At 34.1% G+C, this 27981-nt stretch overlaps 2 protein-coding genes across 7 annotated transcripts in view; one reads left to right on the top strand and one right to left on the bottom strand.

The window, feature by feature from the left end:
• The first annotated feature begins 1053 nt into the window (after positions 1-1053).
• Positions 1054-14367, top strand: LOC101886918 (5-hydroxytryptamine receptor 1D). Of its 3 annotated transcripts, XM_073920240.1 has the most exons (4): positions 9299-9516; positions 9629-9752; positions 10700-10860; positions 12589-14074. In XM_073920240.1, exons 3-4 carry the CDS (start codon positions 10810-10812, stop codon positions 13792-13794), a joined length of 1257 nt encoding a protein of 418 aa, XP_073776341.1. In that variant the 5' UTR covers positions 9299-9516; positions 9629-9752; positions 10700-10809; the 3' UTR covers positions 13795-14074. The 3 variants fall into 3 exon arrangements, with proteins under 3 accessions (XP_073776340.1, XP_073776341.1, XP_068069203.1); XM_073920239.1 differs by lacking the exons at positions 9299-9516; positions 9629-9752 and adding an exon at positions 1054-1629; XM_068213102.2 differs by lacking the exon at positions 9629-9752 and having other exon boundaries at positions 12589-14367.
• A 6604-nt stretch (positions 14368-20971) lies between these two features.
• The window catches only part of slc35f3b (solute carrier family 35 member F3b), a 162535-nt gene continuing 155525 nt past the window's right edge, over positions 20972-27981 (bottom strand). For all 4 annotated transcript variants that reach the window (XM_021480891.3, XM_073920242.1, XM_021480892.3 and 1 more), the window contains 3 exons: positions 26146-26338; positions 25880-25969; positions 20972-23148 (listed from right to left, as the gene is read on the bottom strand). In XM_021480891.3, coding sequence (XP_021336566.1) covers positions 22910-23148; positions 25880-25969; positions 26146-26338 — 522 coding nt within the window. In that variant the 3' untranslated portion in view covers positions 20972-22909. The remainder of the gene's footprint in view (positions 23149-25879; positions 25970-26145; positions 26339-27981) is intronic.

The raw sequence follows: 27981 nt of genomic DNA on the forward strand, positions 1-27981 counted from the left end.
CTTTAAATTTTGTTTTCTAATAACAGTTTGTGTATCAAGATAGTTATTTTTTTTAAATACCAATAACATTTATTTGAAAATCTTAAAGGGATAGTTCACCCAAAACAGACAATTGTCATTTACTACCGTTCATTTGTTCTAATTTCAGAACTTGTTTCTTGTTAAACGCAAAATAATACATTTTGAAGAAAGCTGTATAAATGTAAACAGTGACTTCCAAACTATTTGTTTATCCTACTATTTAAGTCAATGTTTACAAGGTTTTAAGTTTTCTTCAAAATGTCTTTAGAGTACAACAGAATAAAGACACATTGGTAGGGCAGGACAGAATCTACAGTACAGACATATTTTGCTATTTATGCCGAGAATTTTGTATCAAAACTTTATATATGAAATAAAATATCATACCTTTATAAATAGAAATGTTCAATTCAATTAACCTTTATTTGTACAGCGCTTTTACTATGTAGATTGTGTCAAAGCAGCTTCACATAAAAGATCATAGTAAATTGAATCAGTGTAGTTTATTTTTCAAAGTTTAAGTTCAGTTTATCTCAGTTCAGTGTGGTTTAATAATCACTACTGAGAGTTCAAACACTGAAGAGCAATCCATCGATGCGTAGTTCTACAGGTTTCGAACCATGCAAGCTAGTGGCGAGAAAAAAAACTTCACCAATTGGCGAGAGTGAAGAAAAAAAATCTCAAGAGGACCAGGCTCAGATGGGCAAAAAAATTATATAAATATATCAATAAATAATATAATATGATGAATAGAAATAAAATACCTTTTTTTTTCTTTAATGTAAACAATGCAAATCCAATTAGATCCACTTATTTGGTAAACAAAGCAAGTTTTATAATATATCAAATATGAAAACAATTACTTTTCAAACTTTTGTAAATAAATCAATTGAACATTTTCATATTAGTCAATAATATTGAAATTAATAATAATATAAAAACAGAATAAATACAAATACACACATATTTACACAAGTAAATAAAGACCATTTTTATGCGCACAGTATCCGTGTGGGCTATAGCTAGCTTCAAGATTGAGGCAGGGATACAATTGAGGAGTAAATTTAAAAAAAAATTAGGTGATCTACCCCTTTAAGAAACGAAACTATTCAAACGAAGCAAATAATCAACTGGTGCTCTTGTAATTCACAAGTCAAGCGTTTGATTTTTTTTCCATGTTGTCATCGCTGGAGATTAACTGAAGGCTGATGGAGACCCTGGAGATGATAAACTGCACTGTCAGACACAAATCAAATGGAGATGCAGAGAGTAGGCGGGGAAGCTGATCTTAGTGAGCGTTACATCAAATGAGTTTTTGTTCAAGCGTTTTGCATTATGAAGGAATATTTTCTTTTTCAACTTTAAAATGGACAAGTTGTTTATGACGCACCTCACCTCGGGATACTTCGACAGAAAGTTTCCACATCAGGTTTAATCCGAGTACCTGTTTCCTGATGGAGTCCTCAGGTGGTCATGATGATGAGTGGTTGAGCTCGGATGAATCTGAGTTTACTCTCCATCCTTCGGTGAATAACTCGACTGTTCCCCCCCAAACGCTTCTGGTGCTGGAGACTCTGATGGTGTTCATGAGTCTGGCCGCGGTCATGGGTGAGCTTTAAACCACACTATCTGTCTGTCACTGTGTTAACGGTAAAAGGCGGAGGCTGTGCGATGTTTTATTTCTTTACGATAACAATATTGTAATTGTGTGTGTGGGAAAAATGATCACAAGTCCAAAAGCATTAACTCAGGGTTTATCTCATGCATTCAGTGACACACAACTTCAACAGGCTCACACGCCACATTTCTTGCCGGTAGACTATATATATATAAGCTACAATTAATGGACGAACCTGATTTTAGAATTTAACGTAGCTGTTTGTGGCCTAAATTACGTGACCCAGCCGAAAAGACGTTTGTCAGTGGCTAACATAAATTTCAACATTGTGTAACACCAATCTACCCAACGCGAATAAAGGCAATATAGACCAGTGTAATTTATACATGAAAACTGAGCAATAAAACCATGAATAAACATCTGATTTTTTTTTTGGAATTAAACAGTACAATATAGTGAAACAATTAATTTTTAAAAAATGGTTTATTTACCAGTAAATAAGTTTCACTAAGTAAATAAGTGAGTTTATTTTCACTGTAATTAATTTTTTTTAATTACTATTATTATAAAAGTCTCATATGCAATTGCAAATAAATGTTGTAAAACTTGATATTTAAATAAAAGCTATTAAGATTCTTGAGAAGTTTTTTATATCGCAAGTATTAAATTAGGAATATTATACAATTTATATAAAATATTTACTTTTTCAAAGACATGATATAACCAGTCAATGTCCCTTTTTTCTTTAAATTAAGATGTGCGCATCAACCAAAAAGCTGAATAAACGATTCCATTGATTTAGTTAGGATAGGACAATCGTTGGTTGAGATGTACAACTCTGAAATTTAATGGTTAAAATAAATTAAATCTTGAGGAAATCAGTGGTCTATAGCTACTTGCTCAGCAATGCACATTACTTGAGTTTTGCTTTATTTACAGAAGAATTTTTTGTCTTTACTAAACGATCTTTACCTATATTCAAATGATTTTTGGCATAAAAGAAAACCAATAATTTTGACGTTCTATGTATTTTTAGCTATAGCAACATAATGCTAAGACTACAGTTTTGTGTTCCAGGGTCATATTTTATTTGTAAATGGTCACATGAACAATAGTAAACGCATGCACATTACTGTAAAAGCAAAAGTGAAATACATTTTCACATTCAACATCTGAATTAAAAATCATCACTGGTTGTTACTGTAGTGGGCAATTTAACATTGGTCATATATTAAATTAGGGGTGCTCAACCCTGTTACAAGAGATCTACCATCCTCCAGAGTTCAGCTCCAACCCTGTTCAAACACACCTGAATCAATTAATTAGGACCTGAAGCAGCACTTGATAATTACAGGCAGGTGTGTTTAATATGGGTTGCTTGCAAGGAAATCAGTAGGAAGGTAGCTCTCAAGGAACAGGGTTGGCCACCAATGTATTAAATGATGAGCTGATAACAACTTACCTTTTATCTTCACCGTTAACCTTCTTTGATTTGAGATGTTCAATACAACATTATGGGTAATGTAGTTCTGCTGCAAATATTCATCAACTAAGCAGTTTTTAAAGTTGAATTAATGTGAACAGATGGGTTCAACAAAAGCACGTGCAATTGATTAACAACTTAAGAGCTCATAAAAGGTCTATTTTTATAAATTATTAGAGATCAAATTTCCTATATAAAGATAATGAATGTGAAATTTGAATGTGGTGTTCAATTCTTGGCCCTAAACTTTGGAACAATCTTTACCTTTCAGGTTTTTAGATCTTTGATAACACATATGTGGCTATTTGATAGTTTAAATATTAGATTTTACATGGTTTTGTTATATAAGTTAGACTGGTTGTCCTTGAACTTTATAAATTTAAAATGGGTAAGAGTAAATTATGATTTTGTTCAGCCCGTCAATCTCTTCCAAAGTTTTTTCTATGAAGCCCTGTGTAAAAGATCTGGGTGTTATTCTGGATGATGCTTAAACTTTGCCAGAAAGATAATGCAGTGGTCAAATCCTGCTTTCAGCTTCAACTTTTAAAAACAGTCAAATCTATTTTATCTAGAAACATTTTTGAAAAAATAATCCATGCTTTTATTACCACTAGATTGGACTATTGTATCTCACTATACATTGGGATTAGTCAGAAAACCTTATCCCGGATACAATTAGTACAAAATGCTGGTTTTAACAGGTACCAAGAAACATGACCACATTACACCAGTTTTATGCTCTTTGCACTGGCTGCCTGTGCACTATCGAGTCACTTTTAAAACGCTTCTCTTGGTTTTTAAATCTCTAAATGGCCTGGCACCTTATCTGTCAGACATGTTGATTGAGCATCAGCCTGGTTGGTCTTTTCGGTCATCTAACCAGAGACTGTTACGCATCCCAAGGTCGAGGCTGAAATGCAGAGGTAACCGTGCCTTCGCAGTAGCTGGTCCTAGATTGTGGAATGCTCTGCTCCTCTATATTAGATCTGTTTCATCCCTGTCTGTTTTTACATCTAGGTTGAAAACTTGAATATGTCCCCCTCACTTTTAGAAACAGAACCTTTAGAAACAGGTGATTAAGAATGTAAACATTTGGATTTCATACAGCTGCCCCCATCCCCCACACACTTTGGTCTACCTCTGTTTGTGTTAAATAGTGCTATATAAATTTAGTTTTTCTCACATATATTAAACGGATGAGTTGAATATCTACTTGGAAAGAATTCATTTAGTTAGATTAATATCTGTAGGGGAGTGTATCTGCATAAAATATAATGAAGCAAATTACAAGCATAGATAAATAGAATAGAGCACCAGATAATGAAATAATGATGTTCTGGGAACTTCAGCAGTATTCAGCTAGAGAAATTGATTAATCAGCTGTTAAATAACACTGTATCGTCTTCATTCTATAATTAATGAAATACAATTAGTCTTTGCTAAAGCTACAAATGTTATAATTTCAAAATTTTAAATGCTACACATAATCGCAAGCCTTAAAACACACACAAATGATAAACTTTTACCATACTATGGTTCAAATATGCAGCACTCTGCTCAACTTTAATTCAAACTCATTTACAACATGCAAATAAATACATTTTGGTTGCTGTTAGTCTGGCAAGACACTGAACTGGACCCCAGCCCACCGTCACCCACCAATTGAAGCATCACCACTTCACTCCACTAAAGAGTGAGAGATCATTGGGCAGGGATTCGCCATGGTAAGAGTGACTGAGCTGAGCGAGGGCGAGTAAGAGCGCCACCCCACCTGACGCCACGGGTCATACCAATAGATATGGTGTGGGGGAACAGCACTCAACATCACCATCCAGACAGACTCACTACACTACAATTCACTGAGCTGCTGCTAGTTTCTGACAAGTCCCTATAATTTATTATGGTTGTTTTATATTGTGTATTTTTGTATTAATGTAAAGCTTTTATTATTCATTTCTTTGCAGTAGTTCATTTCAATGTTATAATCATTCATTCAAAGCAGAAAAGAAGTTGTGAATTTAATTCATCTTAGAACAGATGAGAAGCTGAAGTAAATGCTCATATAATCTAATCTAAAAGTGAATTTAGTACAGGAGCACACTAACATTTAACATCTAGAGGAGCATATTGATAGCCTACTAAGGTGTTAGTTTGTTCAAACCTACTAAAGCACTTTGATTCAGACTCAGACATAATTTTTGGTTGCTGTTAAACTGGCGAGAAGCTGAACTGGACCCCAGCCCACCGTCACCCACCAATTGAAGCATCACCACTTCACTCCACTAAAGAGTGAGAGATCATTGGGCAGGGATTCGCCATGGTAAGAGTGACTGAGCTGAGCGAGGGCGAGTAAGAGCGCCACCCCACCTGACGCCACGGGTCGTACCAATAGATATGGTGTGGGGGAACAGCACTTAACATCACCATCCAGACAGATTCAACACTACACTACCAATTCACTGAGCTGCTGCTAGTTTCTGAAAAGTCCCTATAATTTATTATTGTTGTTTTATATTATTTTCTTAGTGTATTTTTGTATTAATGTAAAGTTTTTATTATTCATTTCTTTGCAGTAGTTTATTTCAATGTTATAATTATTCATTCAGAGCAGAAAAGAAGTTGTGAATTTAAGTCCTCTTAGAATAGATGAGAAGCTGAAGTAAATGCTCATATCTTCTTATCTAAAAGTGAATTTGGTAGTTTAGGAGCACACAAACATTTAACATCTAGAGGAGCATATTGATAGCCTAAGGTGTTAGTAGTTGTTTTAATTCTAACCTACTAACACACTTTGATTCAGACTCAGACATAATCTTTGGTTGCTGTTAAACTGGCGAGAAGCTGAACTGGATCCCAGCCCGTCGTCACCCACCAATTGAAGCATCACCACTTCACTCCACTAAAGAGTGAGAGATCATTGGGCAGGGATTCGCCATGGTAAGAGTGACTGAGCTGAGCGAGGGCGAGTAAGAGCGCCACCCCACCTGATGCCACGGGTCATACCAATAGATATGGTGTGGGGGAACAGCACTCAACATCACCATCCAGACAGACTCACTACACTACAATTCACTGAGCTGCTGCTAGTATTTGATAGGCCCTTTTAATGTATTATTGTTTTTTTAATATATATTGTATTGTTAGTGTACTTTTGTGTTGATGCTTTTATTATTATATTTTATTATTAACTTCTTTGCAATAGTTCATTTCAATATTATAATTATTCAGTCTAAGCAGAACAGGAAATAAGCTGTGAATTCCAGTACTTTTAGAATTGATGAGTAGCTGAGGTATAAATGCTTACATCTCATCTAAATGTGAATTTGGTAGATTAGGAGCACATTAACATCTAGAGGAGCATATTGATAGTCTACTAAAACACTTAATTCAGACTCACCGTCACCCACCAATTGAAGCATCACCACTTCACTCCACTGAACAGTGAGAGATCATTGGGCAGGGATTCGCCATGGTAAGAGTGACTGAGCTGAGCGAGGGCGAGTGAGAGCATCATTCCTCCTGATGCCACTTAGCAGGGAACCGCACTCAACATCACCATCCAGCACTCAATCCACTGCTGCTGCTAGTTACTGATAGGTCCTTGTAAATTATTTATTTCTGTTTTAATCAACTCCATAAGTTTTGGTAAATTATCCCCAGAACAAAAGACACTTGTATCATCTGCAAAAGAATAAACTTAAACAACTCTGATATCTTACACATATCATTAATGTAAATTCTAAACAATATTGGACCTAAAACTGATCCTTGTGGTATGCCACACTTTACATTTCGATATGATTTATGGTTGCCAATTTCAACGAACTATTGCTTATTTTTTAAATAATGACTATCCAGTCCAAGGCTACACCTCTAATACCATACCTTTTTATATTATTTATCAAATATTATGATCTATTGTATCAAATGCCGTCTTTAAATCTATATATATATAAAAAAAATCTTAGTAGTAATTTCCTCAATTTCTGTTATTGCCAGAGATGTTGATCTATATTTCCTGAACCCATATTCTTCATTAGGTAAAAGGTTATGCGTTTCTATGAAATTGTTAAGCCTGTCAACAAGTTTTTCTACAATTTTTGATAACTGAGATTGTGTAGAAACTGGCCTATAATTTGTAAAATGTTGTTTATCTCTAGATGTATAATAGATTTATAATGTGGAATTACCTTTGCAATTTTAATTTTATTTGGAAATTTACCAGATTGGAAAGATCTATTACAAATATAGGTTAATGGTTCGACAATGCCTTCAATCACTTTCTTAATTATATTCATATCAATATTATTCCAATCTATGGACAATTTATTTTTACATTTCTTTACAATACCTATTATTTCCTTTTTATCTACTACTTTAACAAAACTAGAATTGGGATTTCTCTCAATCAAATCAATATCCACCCCTTCTGTTTTTAGGGGTGGATCATTGATAAATCATTGATATTTTTAACCAATTCTGGTCCCACATTTGCAAAGAACTTATTGTAAGAGTTTACTATTTATTCTTTATTATTTATTTTATGGTCACTTTCAATGAAATATTCAGGATAACTTCATTTTTTTATCAGTTCCATTTCTTATAATTTTATTTAAAATATTCCATAAGCCTTTCAAATTATTTATATTATTATCTCATATTTTATTGTAGCATTTCTTTTAACTTCTTCTAAAAATAATACTAATTTTTTTTTAACCTTTAATATATAATTTCAGCCTCTGGGGTACGATACTTAATAAATTATCTGTAAAGTGTATTTTTTCTTTTTGCATGCATTTAACAAACCTTTTGTAATGCATGGACTTATTATTTGCTTTTGGTATATGAATAAAATGTAATATTGAGCAATGTTAATCGTATAATAAAAAGAAAATATTTAAAAATGTTTTATATGCGTTATCACTATCAACCTCTTTATATACTGTTCTCCAATTTTGTTTCAATAATTCACTTTTAAATGCATTTACATTCGAAGTTGTCCGTAACCTTTTGTATGTAGAAAAACAAGTATCCTCATGCCTTATATTGTGGCATTGATAAACAATAAAAGCTGGTAAATGATCAGTTATTTTATTATAAAGCTTTGGCGATTGCTCAGAGATTGATTTACATTTAACATTTTAATATACGAAATTGATTAATAAGAAAAAAATATATATAAACTACTTATGGAGAAGAAAAACCTGTTTTATCATTTAATCTTTTCACCTTGAAAATAAGATGTTGAATATAACAAATTGAACATTTGAAATGCACAATTTCGAATTAAACATGATTTCCCCCTCAAGTTAAGTTTATTCATACATTCATGCAAAGTTTACTGTGCTAAAAGTCTGGTTAACTATCTTACTCCATTCACGCTTCATTTTGGTTTCTTATATTCAAGGTTTACATAGGTAATAAAACGCCACACGTTTTGTTTGTTACCATCAATGTTTTATTAATTCGATTCAGGTAAAGTTGGTTTTAGATTTGCACATTTGGACTTTCCCATTCAAAACAGTAAAGCAACATTAAAATAGGTAATGCAGATTAATTATCAAGATGTACTCTAAGCAAAACAATGTAACTGTACTCTACGTTTTTAAGAAAAAAAAAACCTGATAACACGCATATCTCGATGGAAGAAGGTCCGAATGCCACGCTCTATCGTGGTAGGCCTACTTTTTTTTCTTTACCAGTACAACGTTTACGCTACTTCGAACTTTCGGTCTGAGTTTAATCAAATGTAAGCATGACTTCTTCACAGCATTAACGCTAGCCCTCTTTAACTTTGAACAATGTGGTACTTTAGTCATTGTTTTTTTTTAACACTTTTATTGTTTCAGAAAGGTGTGATACATTCATACTGTATTAGTAACCAAATACCAATCAAAGAACTCCCGCCCCATACTTAGTCATTGTTAATATGATTTCCCCATTTAACACAGGCAAAGACGTTTTTGAAATTGTTAAAAACGTGAATACCCAAATGTGCTAATATAAAGCCAACTTTTACCCCAATATTTATCGCACACTTACAAGCACTTTTGTAGCGTTGCCGTGAGTTTGACTGGACGAGGCATGTCTGCGTTTCTCGTTCCAATCTCGACTGACAAACAGCGTAGCAAGATGCGCGGTGCGAATTTATTCAGCCGGCCGAAACCAACTCAAACAACGTCACGGGGGAGCGCAGAACGAACGAAACTTAATTTTGGATTTGATATATGTATTCGCATTACAATAATATAATCCAGGAACGCATTATAATATTCAGTTGTCTTGAATGCGTATTCTGTTAACTCATTATCATATTTACTATAAAGTTAGTTATTTGTAGATATTTATTTTTTTAATTTGTGCAACGTAACGTACTTCTCCGCAGTACTCGGAGGTAAACAACCATGTTTTTTTCTCTCTCTATATATAATTCAATAAATCTGTAGAAATCAATAGGATTTAATTGAAATGTATTCATCTTGATATTGTACTGTTGTTCTTTATAGTCAGCAAAACTATAGACCTATTACCATGTTTGTAAACAATCAGGATGGACGCGCAGGGAGGTGGCTGAAAGAAACCGGGAGCGCTAGCATTTGTAACGTTAGCGAGGGAATGACATCCGATGCGGTACAGTTTGTTGTTGTCTTAGAAATAAGATATATTGATTACACATTATATATATATATATATATATATATATATATATATATATATATATATATATATATATATATATATATATATATATATATATAAAATACACATTCTGACGTTCTCCTTAATAATATAATTTCATTAAAGTATTATTTGCAAACCCTAAATAGCGAAATCATATTTGCAGCCAATGACTATTAAACTACAAAATTGTTCACAGTCAAATAAACAGCGTTAATAATATTGTTTTCAAGTCACACTTGTAGGTTATTTCAGACCGAATATTCAAAGTGCCGTGGTAAACAACATAGGGAGTGTGTCACACGTTGTCCTTAATCACTTACACTTTCATGTTTTATTCTTTGAATTCAGTGTCTGCAGTTTAATGAACCATAAGTAACTGTTTTTGCTAAAATCATTTCTGTAATCAAAAATGAGTAATGTGTATGATTCACATAGCGTAAACTTACCTTATATAACATGAGAACTGCAGAGTCAAGCATTTTTAATTTGGTCGTCACTTTATTCAGCTCTATTTTAGCCAAAGACGTCTGCAGGTGCATTAAAGCAGTGTGGTGTATGGTAAAAGTTAAGTTTTCTATTTTTGAACTTTCGAATTTGACCTACCGCACAACACGACATGTTTACTATTGTAGCCGGTCTTTTTTTTTGCAACCGGGGACCCCTGTGTCGTCATGTGTGATGTAGTTTGGTCATTGGTCTATAGTTTTACAGAATGACACTTTCCACTTTGTTTAATAAAATATTTTTTTTATAATTTTTATTTATTATCTGTACATTTATTACTGTTTTTATACTTAACAATATTACTACTACTACTACTAATAAACACATTTTAATAAAAAAGTTTAATTTAAATGTATTTATTCTGTTATTGTGCTGTTCTTCTCTCTCATCAGGAAATGCCCTGGTCATTGTGATTGTGGCAGCCACTAAAACCTTCCACACTGTCACCTCTGTCCTCATCATTAATCTGGCCATTAGTGATTTCTTTGTGGGTATCGGAGTCATGCCTTTTGTGGCAGTTTCCATTATGAACAACGGATGGGTCAACTGCAAAGTTAGTATGAGATGATTTACACTCAACCTTTATTCTTTAAACAGTGACTTTTAAAGCACTAGCACCACTAAACTAGCCTATGCACGTCATGATTTTGTCAAGTATGCAATTATCCTGGATTAACATATATGTTGATCCTGGAACATCATTTTTGTTTGAAAAAAGTAATGAATCTATTCCTACACCTAAACCCAATCATAACTTTAAATTATCCACAAATCAGAGGGGGAAATTAGTTGAAAAACAATAAACGTAACTCAAATGGTTATTGTATCCCCTAATGCCAACTGGCTGACTGCAATGTTGTTCCGGGCAGTGCCGGCCGGTAGGGTTGAGGGGCCTTATAGGCAAAAAAAGGGGCCCACAGGTGTAAAAACAGTAAGAACATAGTACAAAAGTTTTAATATTCAAGTGTATACTTTTTTATTAACTAAAATATATTTAACCTATTACTCGCATTTAAACAAATGCATTTGCAAAGATTGTAAATGAAAGTGCAAGTGTGATACAAAATACAAATAAATTAATAACTAAATGAAGAAGGGCAGAGATTGGGCACTTATGAGGTTATATTACTTAAGACTTTAAAACACTTTTTCGGGTTTATATCAAACGTGTGCATTTTGGAGATATACGTGGATTGCGCAATGTGCGTTGGTCATGATTTATATGTACACCCTCATCATCGCTTATACATTCAGAATAAATATACAATAGCAGCGGTCGTGGGGCCCTCCAAGAAAAGTGGGGCCCTTGGCAACCGCCTATATTGCTTGTTTGATGGACCGACACTGGTTCCAGAATCAACACAAATGTTAATCCAGGAACATGTCCTACCTGCTGAAATCAGGTTAGGGACTATAGGCACCATTGCCAAATATAATATATTTTTCTGAACAAGAATTTTTTTTCATGTGAAGCAGTGGTTATTCATTGAGGTTATTAATTAGCAAATAATATAAATATTAAGAACGTAAACATTAGGTGAGCAGGTTACATTGTAACCTCGTGTCCTAACAACACGCAATAAGCAATGATAAGCAATTTGGCTGTTTGCACCAGACGAAACACAACAGAAATTTGAATATAGCTATTCAGCACAGAATATGCACTCACTCAGGAAATGGGAAGGTTTATAATGTAATAATACATATTAACCCTCTATAACATCATTAAATGTAGATGCTGAATTACTGACATGTGTTGGTTTGCATTATTTCACAGCTCTAAAGTTCAATTTTCAACAGTTTATTTTATTTTCAAGATCTGAGGTGAACTCTCTGCTGCTGCTTTCAGTAGTATGGCAATAAATGTCATGTAAAATGCCATTCAAACTCACATTGTTAGCCTTTAACACTGAATAAAGCACATGAGGTGTATCTGAGGTGATCATAATTTATCCTGTTGTTCACCTGTGAGAAATATTAGCCGTTTCTAAAATAGAAATTTCAGGTGTTGATTAGGACAAATTCCTTTTAGTATGAAATAATCATTTTTCTATCGTTGCTTTTAATTAGAAAACACTCGCTTCAAATCAGCCTTAAATCAGCTGGCTTGATAGTCAGGCACACTCACATCAATCTGGCAACCCGAGTTGCATTTGTTTTGATCCAAGAGTGCTATACCTAGTTCAACCACTGGGTGTCAAACTTACATACAGCACCTTTAATTATGACATGCACCATATTACGGTCTTTCATCAGATGTTCTGCTCTCTTGATCTTCCAGAATCTCTGTCTGTTTGTCGGCTACACATCCTCAGTCTGCTGCACTGCATCAATCTTAACACTCGCTGCTATCGCTCTTGACCGTTACTTCTCCATCGTGGACTGTCTGCGGTATGACTCGCGCTGCACAGTATGGAGAGCGGGTTCAGCGGTGCTATGGATCTGGCTGCAGGCTATGGTGACCTGCTGTCCTCCTCTCCTGGGCTGGAGCACCATTGCTTATGTGGCTCCAGTCTTCAGCTGCACCGTCATCTGGGCCAACAGTCCAAGCTATACGGTCACAACAGCCTGCTTTTCCTTCCTTCTCCCAGCTGTAATCATCCTCTTCTGTTACGCAAAGATTGTCCGAGTCGCACGGTACCACTCTAGAAGGATCCACAGCCTAGAAGAACATCTCCAGCGCAGTAGATCCAACCTGAATCTCTCACTCATAGACTCCAACACTCCATCCAGACTAGTCTACCATGTAAGCGGGAGGTTTGTGATGGATCGATTGGAAGAGAATGCTCCAGATGCACCAGCTATTGGACGTTTTCAGTCCTTCCTGACTCAGATCCACCCTCAGCATCTCAATCAACCTCACCATCATGGAGTCCTGAGGTTGTTTTTGATTATTGGTGCTTTCTTTTTGTGCTGGACACCCTATATTAGTGTAGCTCTGGTGCAGGCCATTGAAACCTCCCTGTCCCGACCCAACAGCCTCATCCCTCCATCAGCAGTCACTTTCTCCTATTGGCTGGTGCTGTTTAATTCAGATATCAACCCGCTTCTGTATGCGCTTCTCAGTAAGCGCTTCCAAGGGGCCTTGCAGAGCTTGCGATGGAAAATCCATGGAAGGTTGAGGAGCATTTTGGGAAGTGGAGAAAAGGAGAGGTCTGTAGGTGGAGGTGAGAGTGACCCAACCAATGGGACGACCCAAAGCTCCTCAAGAAATGGAGCAGATTTGTCCTATCCCTCTGTTATCAGCCTCAGCTCACAGTTTCCCAATAGTTTCAGCGAGCAGCTCAATAGTTCTCCGTTGGCTAATTCTTGTCGTCCTGTTTGTGATAAATGTTGTGGAGAGCGGTTGAGGGGGGTGGACCACCTGCAGGTTCCTTCCAAACAGCGCGAGAGGAGCAGGCTCCCTTATTCTGCTGCTACTAAGAAGAAACAAGCTACCTTCTTTTATGGACAGATCACTGTAAGAGTGGAACATGACATTTCTTGAAAATAAAAACAGCTTTGCCATCACAGGACCCTGGATCACAAAACCAATCATAAATGTCCAATTATTGAAGTTGGAATAAATAATATTTCCATGTGATTTGAATATCTGGATTCTGATGATTAAAAAAACTAAAATAATAAGAAATATATTTAAATAATAAGAAAATTGCATTTAACATTGTCATTAAGATTTTAGCAATGTATAGATATAATCAAATATTATTTCAGTACATTTACACAAGTAAATGTACAAAATATTTTCAATATTATAATGACTAATGAAAAAAAAAATTATATACACACACATATATATATATATATATATATATATATATATATATATATATATATATATATATTAATATGAATTATTAGCCCCCGTTTATTTTTTCCCAAATTTCTGTTTGACAGAGAGAAGAGTTTTTCAACACATTTCTAAACATAATAGTTGTAATAACTCATTTATAATAACTGATTTATTTTATCTTTGCACATAATATTTGATTAGATATTTTTAAAGACACTTCTATACAGATTAAAGTAACATTTAAAGGCTTAACTAGGTTAATTAGGTTAACTAGGCAGGTTGGGGTAATTAGGCTAGTTATTGTATAACAATGGTTTGTTCTGTAGACTATCAGAAAAATAAATAGGTTTAAGGGGCTAATAATTTTGACCTTAAAACGTTTTTAAAAAAAAATTAAAAACTGCTTTTATTCTTGATGAAATTAAACAAATAAGACTTTCTCTAGAAGAAGAAATATTATCCAACATACTGTGATAATTTCCTTACTCTGTTAAACATCATTTAGGAAATATATAAAATAAATAAATAAACCAAAGGGGGGCTAATAATTCTGTAAGACGAGGGTCACAAATATTGAATTAACTAAGTTGCAATAATATTTAATAATACTGCTGTTCTTACTGTATTTTTAAAACTAAATTTATGCAGCCTTGTTGAACACACGACTTGTTAAATACGACTTGTTAATAGTCATTGGCTGCAAATATGATTTCGCTATTTAGTGTTTGCAAATAATACTTTAATGAAATTATATTATTAAGGAGAACGTCAGAATGTGTATTATATATATATATATATATATATATATATATATATATATATATATATATATATATATATATGTATGTTGTTTTCTATGGGTAAAGTATGGTTCAAATATAAAACAGGCCTTCTAAACAATAAAAGTGTATATAAAAAAATTATACAATGTGCTCAATTTAGTTTTTCTGAGATAAATTAAACCTATCATACATTTTTTTAACCATAATTTTAAAAAGACTGCTTTTGAAATTCAGGTAGTAACAATATTTTATATAGTTTATCTTTTACATTCTTTTTTAATACATACAGTACCATTTGATGTGATCTAATGTTTTTTTTAATAGTTAAATATATTCATACATTTTAGATATTTCTAGAAAAGGAAATAAAATGTATACAAAATGCACTGAAATATTTCTTAAAATTATAAAATAGACAGTGGATCAGAAATGTTTAAGCAGAAAAAGTTAAAGGTCATTTTTGTAAAAGCATTTATATCAATAATTCACATTTACTTGAGCTTTTAAACTTGAAATCTTTTTTTTTATTTGTTAAGGTGGAGCTCCTTTATATTTGAGTAAACCTGAGGTCACGCTTTGGTGACATTATTTTTGTCTTTTTTGTTTCTGTTCTATTTTCAATTTAAATTTTAGAAAATATGTATAAATATACAGACTATTGCCAGGAACTGATTGTTAAATTTTTTAAAGGAATGCTTAAAAAAAAAGTTTATTCTGTCATTCAAGATGTAGGTGACTTTTTTGTTCAGTAAATCGTAGTCCTTGATCATTTTTAAAATATAAATCAACAGCTACAGGCAAATTAAGTAAAAAACAAAACGTCTACACTTCTGGAGAGCGTTAATAATGTAGCCAGAGGGTGGTATGGATGCATTTCGTCTTTAAAATAATGCTACGAGGGCTGATGGCTTCTGTTCCTTTTAGCGCTACCAGCTGACCACTTGCCTCTGTATGGACGGCTTTTCCAGTGTTACCAGTTTGCCCAGTGGCTCATCCTGTACACTGACGGAATTGAGACGCGAAGTGCAGTTGACCGTAACAACGAGGTTCGAGTCCAGTGAAGAACGGTTCCAGAAACCAGATAAAACAAAAGCAAAAAAAACCCCAAATAAATCAACAACACAACATGCAAAAAAAAAAAAAAAAAATGGTGAAATCATGCAGCCACCACAACATTTCTTTTTCTAGTAAAGGAATCGAAAACACTATTGGTTGGTTTTAGGGAAGGGGTGGTTGGGTCAGTCAGTCAGCAAGCTGGCCTGGTCAGCTGAAGTGTATAATGCACCCTCTCGTGGATTTATGCGAAAAGAGGATGCCAAAAAGAAATAATGAGATTATCAAAAACTTTAGACAGCCTCTTCTGGTGGATTTGCGAAATCAAAAACTGTGATGTACCTCCAGTTACGTATTTCGCTGTCCCCAGAAATGTAGACCTGAGTACGTCTTCATAATGAGCCTGGGTTAATCAATTCTCTGCATGAGCCTGTTTGATTTCTTCACATTCTACAGTAAATAATACGTGAATGCAGACAAAGCAGATCTATTAAATGTACATTTTCATTTATTAATTTTTTTGTCGCCATTTTCCTCAAATGTGATCATAATGCATTTCAGTGTAAAAATCATTCCTTACAAAGGTTTACAATAATGTCTAGCAATAATCCCAGAGGAATACAATATCATATTTATTGTCATCGTAACAATGACAATGGGAGACAGTGCTGATGAGATCCTATTGCAACTCAAAGAAAAGGCAGTGAAGCCGTCATCTAGTGTTTATTGGCATTTTTTCTGCATGCGTTTTTTTCCTGTAGAACAAAGTCCCTCCCAATGGAACGGTCCGTAAGATTTATTTTAAAAAAAGAGAAATCAAATTAAATTGCGATGCAGTGTTCAAGGAAGGAGTCTTATGAAGTGCAGTAAGTGTTTTTGTGTATGTAAAGGTGGCGTATCAGTTCCTCTCACCACCTTCTGCAAAAGCACATGGTGTAGAGTGTGCACTTTTCAATAAAGCTCATACATTCACAGGATGAACACGGCATCCTTGACGGTAATGCAACTCACTGAAGACTGGCCTTTTCGGTTTTGCCTGAAGTGTCCTCACAGTGGTTCACATGTGACTCGGAAATAAAACAAAATACAGGTAACATTTTCTATGAAACCAATGCTCATAATTAAAAACATCACCATTTATAACTACTTATAATCAAGCATAACAATTCTATAAATGTGTCTATAAAGACACAACAAAACCTATACTTTATTACGGTGGTTCCCAATGTGGAATATTCCCCATTATATTAAAGACACAGGGCATTGATTTTCTCACACCTTTACGGCACTCACATACATAAAAAATAAATACAGGCCACAGCTGAACATGAAGTGTGGTCTCCGAGCAGCGTTCTTCAAAATGAAATGATGACTAGACTTAGGCCTATTGGTACTGTATGTGTGTGCCGTTGTGTGCAAAGTTTATATAACCACCACAGAGGACATCGTGGGTCAAGAGTCACTGAAATTGTTATTTTGGGGTCATGGGAGGAAAGGTTTGGGAACCCCTGCTGTATTATAATGAAAGTTATAGCTTCATTTATAATTAATACATTAAATAATACATTAAATTTACAATTTAATAGTAAATAGTAATGCTATCAATATAAACCCAGCAGGAATACAATATTAATATTAGGCTAGATTTAGATCGTGATGTCAGGTGGCCAAAATTCAATGACTAACCAGCATCCAAGGACAACGTTATATTGATGTCAAATGACGTTGATATTTGGTTGATTTTTAGATTGTGTTGGAAAGTGACCAAAATCCAACATCGAGCCAGCATCTTAACCCAACGTCATATTGACTTCAAATACTGACAATTATTCGTCAGGTATGGCAACCAAAATCCAACGTCTGATAGACGTCATGCTGTAACATCATTAGACGTTGTTATTGTGTTGTTTTTAGGTTACATTAGAAAGTAACCAAAATTTAACATCTGTCCGACATTGGGTTCTGACATCAATCTGATTTCCACCTGAAATGCACGATGTTGGGGTACAACGTCAATCTGACATCATGTTGATGTCTTGTGCCTGCTGGCCATGTTCATATTATACGCTGATTCATTCATTCATTTTCTTGTCGGCTTAGTTCCTTTATTAATCCGGGGTCGCCACAGAAGAATGAACCGCCAACTTATCCAGCAAGTTTTACGCAGCGGATGCCCTTCCAGCCACAACCCATCTCTGGGAAATTATACACTGGTTTTTAAGCAATAATTAGTTATAATTCATAAGATGCAGAAAATTTGTCTCTATATTATGTTTTTGTGTCTATTTAAATGTAAGGTAATGTATGTTTGGTAGAAGCTTTATGTAAAATATGAATTCCCAGACAAAATGTGTGCGCAGAAATCTGCAGACTTCCACCAGTTTTTAGCCAATCATTGAGTCTGTTTACTGTGTTTTTAAGTATAATAATTAGTCTGTCATAATTCATAAGATGCAGCAAATATGTGTCTGTTCTTTATGTTTTTGTGTCTATTTAAATGTAAGGTAATGTACGTTTAGTAGAAACTCTTTATGTAAAATACGAACTCCCACATGGGATCTGCGCATGCAGAAATCCACAGATTTGCACTGATTTTTAGCCCATAGTCTATTTAGACAGATTTGTAAGCAATAATTAGTCACTTATAATTCAGAAGATGCAGAAAATATGTGTCTATTTTACATTTCGGTGTATTATTAATGATAAGGTAATGTGTGTTTGATAGAACCACACTTTCTGTAAAATACAAATCCAACATAGATTCTGAATACGTGATGAAATCCACAGATTTTTTTTAATGATTTTTCGTCCATAATTGAGTCTATTTATTTACTTTTGTAAATGTATCTTTATTCCATTTTTAGATTAATTTCAGGTTTATCATTTAATAATATGAAAATATTTATACTATTTGTTTACAATACAGTTTGTAACGAAATATTTATGTCTTTTATACCAAAGACTTGCTTTGTTTAGCAAACAAATGTATTGGTAACCTAACAAAAAAGTTCAAGATTATTTACGTTTTGTTTTTATTTACTATACTCTCAGATTCATTCTGAAAATTAAAAATATATATATTTAAGAATAGCAAAAAACATCTGCATATTCTGTCAGGCGATGCATGTTTTCTTAACATCCTGTTTTCACTACTTAAAGCCATCAATGATGCTTTTATAAAGGTTATTAACTGTATCATGACTCACAATAATTATTTATAAGGCAACAGGCTTCTAATTAACAACATAAAACCAATCACTTATCAACTTACCAATGAGTCTTTGTGACTAAAATGTAACATTTTAACATATCAGACTGCATCTTTATAAATACAATCATGACAGACTAATTGATACTCACAAATCAGTTTATAACATGTTATGAACATACATATGTAAAAATGAACTGCATCACGACTAAGTACTAATAACACTATAATAAATGTAGCTTTAAGGTTTTGTTGTGTCTTTATAGATACTTTCATAGAATTTTATTGATTATAAGCAGGCTTTTAATTCATTATGAGCATGGGCTTCTTTGAAGGTGCTACCAAAAACGATGATGGAAACAAAGTAGAGCTTCAATATGAACAGTCCGGATGCTGTCGATACTCTGCAGAAATCTTCATTCACAAGAGGAAATCCGTTTCTGCGACGCACACCTGATATTTGCATTGACATCCCAGAAAGCCACGGCAACAGTGCATTCCAGCTTCACACTTTCTCAAAGACCATCCAGAAAAGCTTCATTCACAGTTTGGAAAGGGGAATCTCTCATATGCATTGGTTACAAGTAGAGCTGTTTTTGTATTCAAAGACGGCACAAGTTGCAGTTCTTAAAGTCTATATCAATGTTTGGCACATGTTTTTATTGAGCAATTTGTGTTATAATATGAGCTGTAGAGGGGAGATATGGCTTTCTCTGAGCTCCAAAGTTGAAGTTAAAGCATTTTCTTTTGGAGATATTGCTTGTGTGGATCTCTTAAGCAGAGGTCTCAAACTTGGAGATATTCATTTTCTGGCCCCGTTTACAGCTGGTGTTAAAATGTCACTACATTATAGCAAATATGAATATGTAAAGGGGTCAAAAAATGAAAAGATTAAAGAGGAAAATGATGTAGTGTTTAAAAAAACAAGAGAAGTGTCTTAAAATCTGAACACAAGTAGCAACATAAGACACATTTTTTATGAACCAAATTTTTTAACGACGGTCTTAAAGTTTGCAAATGTTTTTTTTTAACCTTAAATGGTTGGTTCAAATTGAAAATTTACTTATTATTTACTCACCCTCAAAGGGTTCCAAACCTTTTCTGTATTGTGTTGCACACAAAAGATGATATTTTGAAGAAAGCTAGAAAATTGTAATCATTAACTTCCACGGGAGGAAAAACAAATACTATGAAAGTCAGTAGTTACAGGTTTCCAATTTTCTTCAAAATATATTATTTCAAGAGTTCAAACTTAGCTGATGATTAATTAAAAAGCATGTTTGGCCCTGAGCCATGAGCTTATAAAATACTCAAGCCCTGGGCTCCCTCCCCTTAGCAGGGCGAGAGGGGAGTTTAGCTCCGGTAGATCTCAAGAACTCCCCTGACTTGTTTATGGTTAATGACAGCTTAAAGGGATAGCTATAGAGAGAGATACTGCCTGTAAAATATAGAAAACTAAAAATATAATAAATTAAAATATATTACACAGGAAAAATAATAATAAGAGAGAGGAGTAGGTCTGGAAGGGGGGATTCTTCAAGACAAAAATAACAATTTAAGAAACTTTGGTTATTTATAGTGAATTGGGAGTCGTCTGATTGGTGAATCATGTGTTAGTTAATGTAGGACCAGCCATGGTCAATTGTTGTATAACGATGGTTTGTTCTGTAGATTACCGAAAAAAAAAAAAAATAGCTTAAAGGGGCTAATAATTTTGTCCCAAAAATGTTTTTTTTTTAAATTAATAACTGCTTTTATTCTAGCCGAAATAAAACAAATAAGACTTTCTCCAGAAGAAAAAAATATTATCAGACATACTGTGAAAATATCATTGCTCTGTTAAAAATCATTTAGGAAATATTTAAAAAAGAAAATAAAAATCAAAAGGGAGCTAATAATTCTGACTTCAACTGTATACAATACAAATTAATCCATGTTTTTCAGACCGTATAATTTATATCATGAAACGCAAAATGCAAACGAACATTTTACTTTGAAGGGGTCTCAATAACTTCCAGAGCTGTACCATGATGCGCTGTGATGCAACAAGTAAAATACTGAAATATAAAAGATTGGTTTTTACACATATCAGACAACAAAATGGCCAGAAAAGCCATAGTGCATCAAAAATAGAAACTTCCCTTCATCGAACAAGCATTGGTGTAAAAAGTGCTCTCAGCTTAAACTTTTCTCATTTTGACTGCTTTTTAGCAAGAATGCAGTCTTTAGCTTCAAATTGGCTACAGCTGTTGGTTTACATTCATGTTTCTGGCCTGTAAAAATGTAGAAATCAAGAAATATGTTAAATTTAAATATAATACACCGTAAAAATGTCCACTGGAAAATGTTGAGTTTCATTGGATTTATTTGATATGGGTTTAAGTAAAATGTTAATATCTGTTGATTTCTAAAAAGGTCTATGAAGGCGGTGGAGTGGGTCAACTTTTTTTGTAGTACTTTGTTAATACATGCTTCAGTGAATCAAATTTATAAATGCATTTAAATTACATCAAATTTATTTATAAAATGTTTACGTTTCGAGTGTTTTGATGTTTTTGTGACTATTTCAGAGGTTACTGGAGGTCAAACTATACAAATGATGTGTCTAATTTTTCTCTTTTTTAGGCTACAAGCTGATATAAACACCTAATTCACAAGAAACGTGTTTTGTGATTACTTAAGATGTCTTTCGGTGCTCTAGAATGGCCAGTTTCAGACTGTTGAATGATATTTTTCCTAGTATTGATTGGTAAGACTATGCATTCACAATGGTATAAACCATTATGGGTGGGTGGGTGTTGGGTCAAATGTAAATTTATATTATACATTTTTAATTATTAATATTAAAGATACAGGTCAGAGATCGGCGAAAGCTATTCCTTACTATTAAAGGGCAGACCCCCCCCCCCCATACATCTTGTTTTGAAATCCACCTTAATCCTATCTGTAATTCGCACCCTGCCTATATTCCATTTAGAGCAATTTTGGTACCATTTTAAGACAAAAGAAATGTTCACAACTGGAAGCAACGCTTTTAAACCTACATAGAATAAAACAAATATTAACATTTTACTCAAAGCAATAACTTAACAAATTTAGAAAAACAAAATTTTCATCTAGTCATTTTCCCCCCTTAACTGTATTTTAATTTGCAACAAAATTAAAAATTAAAGTAACAAAAATTGATATGTGGACTGGTGGCACGGTGGCTTAGTGGTTAGCGCTGTCACCTCACAGCAGGAATGTTACTGGTTTGAGTCCCGGCTGGGCCAGTTGGCATTTCTGTGTGGAGTTTGTTCTCCCTGTGTTGGTGTGGGTTCCCTTCGGGAGCTCCGGTTTCCCCCACAGTCAAAAGAAATGCGCTATAGGTGAACTGAATAAACTAAATTGGCCATAGTGTGTAAATGTGAGAGTGTATGGGTGTTTCACAGTGCTGGATTGCAGCCTGTAAGGGCATCCGCTGTGTAAAACGTGCTAGAATAGTTAATAAATAAATAAAGGACTAAGCTGAATGAAATTGAATAAATGAGTGATACGTGGACAACATTTAAGGACAAACAATTAACATTTAATGACCCACTGCATGGGTCAAATTTGGCACGCAAGACTATAGTTTGGGACCTCTGCTCTTGAGTTTCACATAAACACTCAAAAGCACTTACAGTTAGAACAACCACCAAAAATGATTTGCTCAAAGAAAAAAAAGAAAAAAATCCTCTCAGCATCCCTCATCACCTGATCATGAATGGGAGAAAGCGACTGCATGTCAGTGAGTAAACGTGGACATGGAGGTTCTGGCCCGTCGGGTCCAGTTGAGTCCTGAGCTGTTTCCGCCGTCCGCTGGTTCAGCAGGCTGTTCCCGCTTTCTGAGTTTGGTGCCGAGCTCAATCAAACACTGGTCCCAGTCCTCTGGTAACAGGAGCATCAGGAAGCCCAGGCAGATGATGCACACAGCGATGAGCCGCACTGTGTTGAAGTGGATATCACAGGTGTACAGGTCCACCACTACAACAACAATCATAAACACGGTTCAAACACAGCCATCAATGCTCAGATAAAGCTGCACTGACTGTCTATAGCCTCAGTAGTAAAGCAGGTTTAAGAGGAATTTACATTGACCCCAACATTTGGTTTAACAATAATGGCAGGATTGGACACAACAGGGTTCCCACTCATGAACAGCAGATTCAAGGACTTTAAGTCTCTAAGGAAAGTAAAGTAAAGTTATAGTAAAGTTTCGTAAACTAATTTCGAGAGGAGCATGTGTTATGATTGACTGCAGCTGGTCTCTCATGTACAATCATTAGTTAACCAATCAGATTAATCCAAACTTGCTATAAGTAGCCTAGAAAAAATTACTCCCTTATCTCCGTTTACCAAAAAAAAAAATCCATCCACCCCTTCTCCCCCTTTCTTCCTTTACCAAGGGGAGCTCTCAAGAACTACCTGATCTCGTATTCCCCTTACATGCTCAATCGACCAGGCGGGAGCCCTGGGCTCAATTATCTCCAAGCTCAGGGTTCTCTGCCGGGACAGCATGCCAAACCTGCTAATAGCATCAAGCAATATCCAAGTGTGAACTCTTGAAACCACCATTAATTTCAAATGAAGCACCTTTTTTAATCCCCCCAGCATATGAGGTGCCATGAAAGTTTATGAAAGTCAGAGTACCATGACTGTACTTAACATTTCACTTATGCTTAGTATTTACATTTAAATGTCTGAGTAATTTAAACAGTCGTTTTAAACAGTCATGTTCAAAGACCTTCAGTAAGATTTGTTCACTTCAATACTGCTAATATTCAAATGCGGTTTCTGAAATATCGATAAAATGTGCATTATTTGTGAAAGATTAAGTGAAGAATTGATCATTTTTAGTTTATTTATATATATATATATATATATATATATATATATATATATATATATATATATATATATATATATATATATATAAATATATATGTGTATATATATATATATATATATATATATATATATTTATTTATTTATTTTTTTAGTATATATTTATATATATATATAAAAAAGAGCTCAGATGCAAAAATCTGTAAATGACATTTGAAATTTTCTTTTAAAATGAGTATTTTTCTAGGCCCTTTTGTTTTTGTTCAGTTATTTCACTTTAAAGACAATTAAAGCAATTCAGACAGCACTAAGAGCACTTTGCATATGAACTCTTAAGTATATAGAGTATATAGTGATGTTTATTAGAGAAAAAAAAAACTTTTTTCCCAGTAATTTCTTTTTAAGTTTTTTTTTTTCTAGAGAATGTCTGAATAATAATAATGATAATAACCTAAATAACTGGTTATTATTTATTTGTGATGATTGGCTAAAGCAGTGGTTCTCAAACTGGGGTACGTGTACCACTAGTGGTACGCAGGCTTCCTTCTAGTGGTATGCGGAGGAATGATGTATGTCATGTACATGCTACACACATTTCAAAATTTATCAAAAATGATGTATATAATATGCGATATATGACATATAGCCTATATTTCTGAGGTAATCTGCCACGTTTTTTTAACTGTGCAGAGTTGTAGCTGCTTTACTGGGCCTACTACGCTACTGTATTTCAATCCTGCTCATTTTGGTGGTACTTGGAGAGACAATTTTTTTCTGAGGTGGTACTTGATGAAAAAAGTTTGAGAACCACTGGGCTAAAGTATTATTGTGTGTATGTGCAGTGGCGCAAAAAGGGGGTATGCAGTATATGCGGCGCATAGGGGCGCCACACATGGGGGGGGGGGGGGGGGGGGGCGCCATTGTGCCAAAACTATTTTTAAAATTATCCTTATTAAAAGTTTTAAATAATAAAAATAAATAAATATGTATTGTTAAAAAACATTATTTTGCATTTTATACAAATATAACATTGTTATTGTTTAATTCAAAATCATTTAACACAATAACATGCAGTCACACAGCCTAGACTGTTCATGTAGATGTAACTGTTTAGATTTGTTTTTATTTTTATTAAAATAAACTGTCAAATCATACATAATGTCAACAGTTATATGGTTAATCTGAAAATTCGTCTTCATTTATTATTAATTAATTAATTTAATTATTAGTTTGCCAAAATAAGAGGGATCACACAAAATTTGAACCCGCATACCCCTCAGTAAATGTGTAGTTGCGCCCCTGTGTATGTGTGTGTGTGTGTGTGTGTGTATTCAATTTTATTTTTTGTTTTAGATTTTCACTTATCTACATATACAGTATATAAATAAATGTCAGTAGGCTATTGTTTTGGTTTAAATAACAGTTTTCAAATGACTTTTCTTTTTTGGATCTAATTAATTTGATATATGACTCTGATTTATTTTCCAAAGCCACCAAAATTTCATCAGTCCATTGTTTTGGCAAATTGGCCCTGCATGTTTCTCGCTAACTGATACTGAATGGTTTTGCTGAGATAATACCATATAATTTACAAGATATTTCTTTGACATAATTCCCTGGCTGAAAAATTGCATTCAGAAAATTGTCTTGTTTCTTTCAACATACCTAAAAGTTTAAAGTGTTCTACTTTTGCTATAATTAGTAATTAACTATTGACAGACTCATCATTGTCTAACATTGATTTAGCTGTGAGAGAAGGCTTCTAGTCAGAATATGTGAAATACATGAAAACACATTTGGCCTGTTTTTGCATTATAAGTCGGGGCAGCTAAAAACTGGACCTGGATAATACTGTGAAAAGTTTACTCACTTGCATTGACAGGAACACTCAGCACGATGCCGAGTGAAATCAGAGTTGGGTATGTAATGGCAATGCCAAAATTCACCAGAATATTGAACGCTGTAATAGAAAAAGATGAATAGTATCACTCTATTTTACATCCTGTCTGCTTCTCTAATCCAGTTATTGTAATGGTTGCACAACACTGTATTTATAATAAATACTATAGCACAAATATATTTAGAAATAATATATAAGAATCATACTTTTTTTTATTCTGTCAGTGTTTTATTCACCTAGTAGGAGAGCAGCGACTCCACACATGCAGGCCCAGGGAAGATCAGCAAAGGATGTGAAGTATTCCACATGTGTGAAGTACAGTAAAACTGGCACAAAGCTCATGAAGATGAAGTTTGCACCACCAACGATGGTCAGAAAAAGAGCCGCTTCTCCAAACTTGGCACTGCCCAACACCAGCTTGAAGAGCACCTGAGAAAAACACACAAAACAGCAGGTCAGTCTGTTCTGATCCAGGAGATATCCCAGGCTGGATTATTCACATTTTTCTTGTTTTGTTGTTAGCTATATATAGTGTATACATTGGGATAAATACTGTTGATTGAATTAGATTTGTTGTACTTAAAGAGACAGTTTACCAAAAATAAACATGGCCTTAAAAACTGAATTATCTAGAGCAGGGGTCACCAATCTCGGTCCTGGAGGGCCGGTGTCCCTGCAGGGTTTAGCTCCAACTTGCCTCAACACACCTGTAGGGATGTTTCAAGTGTACCTAGTAAGACCTTGATTAGCTTGATAAGGTGTGTTTGATTAGGGTTGGAGCTAAAATCTGCTGGACACCGGCACCTCCAGGAACAAGTTTGGTGACCACTGATCTAGAGACTGCAGCTCTGCACAAGAAGTTTGGCCAGAGAAGAAATGGTCGTGCCCAACTGAAGTATTTTTTTCCTTTGCTTTCCTCAATTGGTGAAGTTTGTTCCCCGCCACTGGCGCAGCTGGCTTGCTTGGTTTGTGACTTGTGGAGCTGCGGATCGATCGGTTTGCTCTTCAGTGTTTGGACTTTTAGCAGTGAAAATTAAACCAACACTGCACTGAACTAAACTGAACTTCAACTCTGAAAACTGGACTAACAGTTTCAATTTCAATTGACTAGATCTTCTATGTTAAGCTGCTTTGACGCAATCTACATGGTAAAAGCTAGAACTAAAATAAAGATATATTTGAATCTTATTTAATTTTCTGCTAAAGAAAATGTTTTTTGACAGGTTGAGGGTCAGCAAATTAACAGCCCTTTTTTCTGTGTGTGAATTAAGGCATTCATACTTAATGTTTTTTGGTTAATATCATGATTTATTTTTTTCTGCAATATATATAAAAGTATTTTCCTATCAAATTATGTAAATAGCTATATTTAAAAAAATCCTAATCAGGATCATTTCTATATGGAATGAATCTGCATTGAAATAATAATTAGAAAATAGATCATTTGAAATGTATTCATTTAAGTACAAGTCATTTTTAACTCTTGTGTAAAAACTTGAAGAAAAGAGTATATTTTAATATTATTATATATTTTTAAGTATGGTTTTGGGATTTAAAAAATGATACTGCTGGTGCAGAAGCCTTTATTTGTCACATACACTTTCATGCAGTGAAATTGAACCCCTCCGACCATACATAAACATTACACGTTTCAGGGGAAGACAGGTTGACGATAGGTCGCTTTAGAAAGAGGAAATAAGATACATCTAAGAAGAAAGAGGTGAAAAAAACTCCCTCTTACATTGTCCTTGAATTAGGGCATTGTGAGATCAGGGACAATAAATATATACATTTTCTAAATTTAAATAAATATATAAATAAATACAATTTAATATAAATTTACACACACACACACACACACACACACACACACACACACACACACACACACACACACACACACACACACACACACACACATATATATATAGATATATATATATATATATATGTATAAATTTATATATATGAAAAATATTATATATAAATATTTATAAAAAATAATACAGTATATGTGCAGTATATACAGTATACACACACACACACACACACACACACACACACACACACAC

Source organism: Danio rerio, chromosome 13, assembly GCF_049306965.1.
Source record: "Danio rerio strain Tuebingen ecotype United States chromosome 13, GRCz12tu, whole genome shotgun sequence".
In the NCBI taxonomy this organism is placed as follows: Eukaryota; Metazoa; Chordata; class Actinopteri; order Cypriniformes; family Danionidae; genus Danio; species Danio rerio.